This window comes from Miscanthus floridulus, chromosome 4 (assembly GCF_019320115.1).
Source record: "Miscanthus floridulus cultivar M001 chromosome 4, ASM1932011v1, whole genome shotgun sequence".
Classification (NCBI taxonomy): Eukaryota; Viridiplantae; Streptophyta; class Magnoliopsida; order Poales; family Poaceae; genus Miscanthus; species Miscanthus floridulus.
Genome location: NC_089583.1, coordinates 67,768,903 through 67,775,904, shown reverse-complemented (window position 1 = coordinate 67,775,904; position 7,002 = coordinate 67,768,903). Strand labels below are relative to the sequence as shown.

General features: G+C 47.6%; 1 protein-coding gene across 1 annotated transcript; it reads right to left on the bottom strand.

Annotated features, from left to right (window-relative positions):
• Nucleotides 1-1,373: 1,373 nt before the first annotated feature.
• On the bottom strand, nt 1,374-3,240 carry LOC136549759 (transcription factor WRKY19-like). The gene is made up of 3 exons (XM_066541163.1): nt 2,746-3,240; nt 2,500-2,640; nt 1,374-2,139 (listed from the first exon to the last, which is right to left on the bottom strand). Exons 1-3 carry the CDS (start codon nt 3,024-3,026, stop codon nt 1,548-1,550), a joined length of 1,014 nt encoding a protein of 337 aa, XP_066397260.1. The 5' UTR covers nt 3,027-3,240; the 3' UTR covers nt 1,374-1,547.
• Between the last annotated feature and the right edge of the window lie 3,762 nt (nt 3,241-7,002).

The window sequence follows — 7,002 nt, the reverse complement described above, 5'->3', positions numbered from 1 at the left end:
TATTGAAAATTTGAAATTGGTAGCCCCGGCCCTGTAAATTAAAAATCATAGTAAAAAATAATTATTGCACAATATTGAAGAACAACTATTCTACTCTACTTCTAAGAACTAATTATAGCATCACATACTAACAATGATGATCTTGACCACCATGGAATAATTAGCTAGGAATTCAAATATGTTCATAGACACCAACCTTTTGGATGATGGATTCACCACAATTTAAGCCTTGCATAAATGTCCAATTGGAAAAGTGCTCTCTAGAATGAAGAAAGAACTAGAATGAAAATCAAGCAATATAGCCATCAAAACGAAGCTAATTAAGCAATAAAATCAAAGTAGTAGATGTTTGTTACTAACCTTAAAGAAAAAGGTCAAGCCATTCTTCAAAATCCAAGCACTAGCTTCATGGTGAAGAGCAACCGTAGCAATGGAGGGAAGGGTCCAAACGCGCGCCTCTGTTCTCGGGATGGAAGAGAGGAGGAAGAAGAGGACGACTGCAGCCTTTTTGTGTTGTAGGCTTATCACCGTCGGTTCTTGGCTAGAACCGACAGTGATAGAGCACAATCACTGTCGGCTCTTGGCTTAAACCGGCAGTGATGAGTGGCCACCAAAACACTGCCGGTTTAAGCCACAAACCGGCAGTGATGTAGTCCTTCACTGACGGTTTTAGCCCAGCCCTAATCATTTTTTCATTTTCAAGCTCATAACCGGCAGTGAAGGTACATCACTGCCGGTTCTCACAAATTCGGCAGTGATGATGCCGACAGTGATGTGCAAATCTGGCGTAGTGACATCACACTGATTCGGACTCGAACCCTGAACCGATTAGAACACAAAGCACACAGCCGGGAAGCGACCGAGTCCTCGGCACCTGTTTGCTCCTCTCACCAGAGACTTGGGACATATCCCTCTCTTGACCGTTTGTAACCCCTACGACGAACTTTCAGTGCTAGTAACACGAGCAGCAGCAACGAACTAGACGGAGGGACATTCTGCCCGAAACAGTATAAACCTCGTGTTCTCTTAGCACACCATCCGAGCTAGACGCGTAATATTAGAAATTTACTAACCGGTGACAACTCGAAACACCGACAATCACCTTACTTAGCCCTCAAAACCAAATTTGATTTTGAAGGGCTCCTGACGGAACTGCAACTAACCGAGAGACAACATGTGTTTATCCCTCCTGCCCCTCGACAAACGGCAGAGCAACTGAGGGGAGGGCCACATCGCACAACTGCCAGCTGCCTCAGAATAAGGCTATGTTTACTTCACCCAAAATCCAAACATTGGCACTATGCAAAAAAAGATTCCCCGTTACATTAAATTTACGGTACATGTATGGAGTACTAAATATTGACGAAATCAAAAACTAATTGCAAGTTTGGTTGTACTTTGCGAGACGAACGTTTTGAGCCTAATTAATCAACGATTGGACAATTATTACCAAATAAGAACAAAGCGTTACTGTATTTTCGGCGGTCGTCCGATTCGGGCGAACTAAACACGGCCTTAAGATTCGTCTCTCCCTCCTTGTACTCAGATCACGCGAAGAAGCTTGAGATGTCGATGTCGAGGTCGTCGAGAAACCCGTCGGGTCTGTCGAGCGCTGACATGACTTCCTCGAACCCGAACTGCACATCGTCGCCGCAGCTGCTGCTCCGGTACAAGGTGGCCTCGAAAGGCGGGAAAGAGACGACGCGGTTGGAGTCCGAGGTTGCCGGGGACACGCCCCAGTTGTCGGACGTCGACGGCGCGGAGAAGGGGCTGCGCTCCGGTACAAGGCACCCGCTCGCCGTCGCCGGCGTGGAGGAGAAGCAGAAGGGCGCGGGCGCGTCCCAGCCCTGCAGCAGCTTCTGTTCTGGCTCCACGGCCGGCCCCTCGGCCTTCACCGTCAGGCTGGAGCTCAGGCTCTGCAGGAGGCTGCTGGCGCCCGGGTTGGCGTTGTATTTATACTCCGGCGCCTGCGCGTCCGCGGCAGCCTGACCCGCCGCCGCAGACGCCCTCTGGCTCTGAACGCAGGTGTGGTCGCCGAGGTAGACAACATCAAAGAAGGTCGGGTCCTCGTCGGTGCGCTGCACTTGCTTCGTCGCCGCACATCCCTGGGAGTGCCGGTGCGTGCAGCGGTAGTAGCCCCTGGAAATTTTGCATTTTTGCTTGTGAGCTCCTGAATCTTTTTTTCTTTTGGGAAAACAAGAAGAAGAAAATGAGATTGTGCTTGTGCATCCAGAACAAGATTAACTAACATCACCAATCCGATTTGGAAATTGCACAAATAATGTGGAGGCCAAACACTTGCAAACAACGCAAACAAACAGAGGCAGCAACTTTTTCAGCAAGACAAGACATGCAGCCCCGCCATCCAAATTAAAGCAGATATAAGAAAGCACAAGGAAATGGTTTTCATTCCACTTGCGAAAAGAACACGTGCAGACGAGATTGGGCGGAAAAGAACAATCTTTTGATAGGCGGATGTGTCAAGTCAAGTGGGGCAACCTTGGGTGCTTGGCTCCAAGGATCTCCTTCTGGCCGTACTTCCTCCAGCTGTGGCCGTCGTCGGCCGGGTGGTCGCCGTCTCCTCCGGCCGTGCTCACCCTCACCTCATGATTCTTCTTCTTCTTCTTCTTCGTCGTCTTCCTGCAAGTTAATATAACATCAGTAGGGGGAAAAAACTCAGCAAACAGAGACCAATTAGGAGGGTTTATGTTTGTTTGTTAATCGGGAAGCTCCAACGATGGATACCTTTTCTTGGTGGCCATGACGAAGGGCGCGTCGGAGGCGTCGCTGAGCGGGCTGGCCGTCGCCGCCGACCGCTTCCGCGCGCCGTCGAGGGTGGAGGTGGTGATGAGCAGGCTGATGGAGCGCTCGGTGATGGAGGAGATCTGCGAGGCGAGTTGCTTGCAGAGGTCGGGCGAGGAGCCGCTGAGGTGCACCTCCAGCTGCGTCACCAACTCCTTGATGTGGCCCAGCTCCGTCACCACCAGCCCGCCGCTGCCTCCATTGCCGTCGACGACGCTGGCCATCGCTCGACCTCTTTTTGTCTGTTGCTGTCGCGCAGGCTAGAGCAGGTTCGGATGGCAGGGCCGCCGGGTGGTGATCGATATTTGGCGATGGCAATGGTGCTGCGAAACTGGAGGCACCCCAGGACTGTGTCGCTGCTGCTGCTGGGAGAAGAGAAGAGGCAAGTGCGGAGGTGGGTGGCTGGGTTGTGACTTGTGAGGGAGTGATGAGGCGAACGGCGCAGGGAGCTGCCCTCTTTATTTATAACGGCGACGACGACGAGTCAGACGACGGAAAAAAAAACAAGGGGAGGGATGCACTACTGGAATCGTGGGATTTGCCTAGTGCCACAGGCACTAGGCAAAGGCCCAGAAACACTAGACAAACAGTTTGCCTAGTGTCACACTAGGCAAACAAGGATCGGCAGAGGCGGACTAGGCAAAGAGCACTTTGCCGAGTGTCAAACCTCGGACACTCGGCAAAGTGTTTGCCTAGTGTCAAGAACACCACTCGACAAAAGTATTTCACTGACGGTGGAAATCGTAACGGACGTTTTATCTAGTGTTGGAGGTCTGACACTCGGCAAAGTATACAAGGTTTACCTAGTGCCAGGCGTCCGACACTGGCAAATATGTCAAGCTTTGCCTAGTGTCAGGCCGCCTACACTAGGCAAATATGCCAAGCTTTGCCTAGTGTTAGGCCTCCGACACTAGGCAAACTGCCTACTTTGCCTAGTGTCAGTTTCTTGACACTAGGCTAGTGTCAGACCCCTAACACTAGGCTAAGTAACCAGAAGCTGAATGTTTTTTTGATTATTTCATTTGCGACACAAATATAAATCATATTCAAACACCACAAATATAAATTAAATAAACTAACATCTCCACATGTAATCGTGTGGAGATGTTAGGGTTTCTAAGCATCATACGTGACGATGTGCTCGAAATCTTTTTAAATTTTTATCATGGCACCCGCATGCGATATCTTGACTTGTCGACAAGTTTCATGAATTTCAGACTCCGTTTTCATTTAATAGAATTTAAAAACTATTTGCTCGCAAGTTCGTGGTCATGTCTCGACGTGAAGATGCGTGAAATTTTTGGTCTGTTTCTGGATACGGCCTTAACTAACACTTACTAACATGAATATCATTTTTGCATTCATGAATTGCCATTATTCGTCACACTTGCGGTTCAAATTTGCATTTGTCGAAAAAATTGAAATAAATTAAATAAACTAAAGAAATATAGAAAAATTTCATAAAATTGTGCCAACTTTCAACATGTTGGTCAAGGTATAGTAGGAAAGCTACAGAAAAAAATTGGAAGCTAAAATCAAAAAAAGAAAAAATATTTTGCCTAGTGTCTCTGTAAGACACTAGGCAAACTGACCAGTTTGCCTAGTGTCGTCTGGAGACACCAGGCAAAGTTCTAATTTTGCCGAGTGTTAACGGAAGACACTCGGCAAAATGGTAACGGCGGTTGCCCTCCGGCAGCCTTTGCCGAGTGTGATGGTATGCCTAGTATTGACACTAGGCAAAATGGTCATTTACCGAGTTGATTTTTTTGCCTAGTGTTGACACTCGGCAAATCGTTATTTTGCCTAGTGTCTTTATTTTGCCGAGTGCTCCGGGGTCTAACACTCGGCAAACAAGCTCTTTGCCTAGTGTCCGACGATTAGCACTAGGCAAACCATTAAACACTAGGTAAATCTCGGTTTTCCAGTAGTGAAGCGTGTTTCGTCTTGGGGAGGGGATGACTGTTGCAAGTGCAGTAGGATTGTTTGGGTTTTGGACTAGAGACTGCCAGGGCTATGATTGGCCATGTCGGATTCGGATCGGACCCCCCGTAACACGTCTTCATGCATGCATGCTGCCGAGTGCCAAACGTCCAAGAAATAAAGGGGTCCCTACCCCTACCCCTACCCCTACCCCTACCCCCTACCCTGCGCGATCGAGAAAATAGCACTTGTCGGAGGCTTGGTTTTCGATCGAGAACCTCGTGATCAAGCAACGCTCATCAGTCATCACCACCCTAATTGTCGGATTTTTTTTCCTTGGTAGTACAAGATGTTCGTTGAGGTCAACGTCACGATGGGAACCCCGAAGCTACGGCCAGCCCTATTAGATGCTAGCTTGTGCATCCCGTCGCATATGGGACCAAAAGATGCTTTGTTGCTCTTTATTTTACGCACGCAGTGGCCACTGAGAGATAGTTTGCTGAATCTAGTTAGGGATTTGAATACTGGATGAGGTCCTAGTACTTCATGCTACATACGGAGTATGGTCTAGGCAGGGAAGCAACGCATGCATATATATATATATATATATATATATATATATATATATATATATATATATATATATATATATATATATATATATATATGGAGAGTATATTCAGTAGCTAGCTACAAAATAAGTTATTCTGTAGGCACCTCTATTTATGATAATTTTATATACTAATTTACGATAATGTCAATTCATATTTACGATAGTAGGGTTACTATAACACATGGAGATATTTATCATAACATTATAGTAAATCACTTAGTAAGGAGTAACTATAATCTCGTAAATCTCTACTATAATGGACCAATTAAAATTATACTAGGTCCCCTCAGAAAAACGTCCTCCGCTGAGAGCCTCCAACCATTGTGCACCCAGAAAAATGCACACAGAAATTCGTCTTCATTAAAATCAAGGGCTAATAAAACATCTAAACCAAATTTGGTTGCCACGATTCCATGTGTGATGCCAGGCTTCTCACCCCCGCGCCCCACGTGGAGCCATGGCGCTTCCAGGCGGAGGGATGGGCGTGGCTTCTGGAGGGAGCTGGCGTGGGCGCCGGCGCGCCGCCGGTGGCCCATGTCTAGGCGCGCACACTCCTCCGCTGCCCCGCCAGTTGCCACCAGCGCGGCGGCCCACGCGATGGGTCCCCGTGCCGGTGCCGTCGCCACATCCCAGCCCTCCGCTGTAGCAGCAGCGGTGGCCGTGGGAGGAGTTCCGCCGCCATAAGATCTTTCCTAAAGATGACGGTTGGAGCAACCTACATTAAGGGCATTGCTGAGCAGGATGCATATCCCGTCGCGACATTCTTCCTCGCTGGGCTCGCGACGAATCAACGGTGTCTGAGGCCCCCATAAGGCAGTCAATAGGGCAAGAAAGTGTGCTGCTCCTCCAGGCATCCACGGCCTCAGACTGCGAAGATCTGCATGCCCCAGTCAGCCTCGCAGGTGGGCATGCCGGCAATTGCGGGGTTTAAGATCGTCGGCGGCATGACCTTGACTTGACTGCTTCTCCCTACACACGGAAAAGGAACGACATGCCACACTGCAAGGTCCGTCCATACTACACACCTCTGTCTGTTAGCACATATGGACATGAAGTGCTCGATGCTTTGCCTATGTGAAATCATTGTTCATTGTGTTGTGCATTGCAGTGTTTCATGTTAGCTAGAAATTGATGGTTCAATGATATTCTGGTGATGCAGATACAAAGATGGAATAGAGATGTTGCTCGAAAGGTCAAATAAAAAGCTGACGGGATTAGGGACTGCACAATGGATTTGGACTATAAGCTATGACCTGTACTCCCATCGAATGCTACGTGGTGGGGAGTTATGGTCCCAGCTAGCGCATAATTTTGAGGTTAGCTTATCCGATTGGTTCATTATTATATTGTTACTCCCAGCCTTGTGAAATATGTAATGTTTAAGAGAAAAGGATCAGTAGTACATTTGTATATTAATAATCATTATTACTATTTTCCATCTGTCTAGAACCTTTTTAATCTGTCCCAAATTGCACTTATAATTGCATTTTTGTTTTCTTTGTATACTTATTTAGAAAACAAGAATGCATCTCAATGCATGTGCTGCCTTGTGCTGGATAGATTTATAGGAAAACACTTCTCTGTTGGACGTTTTGAAATCTTGGTTGAATTTGTTTAAAGTATGAGGGCATGTTGCGTTTCTGTGCCTTCAACCTATGTGGTTCCTA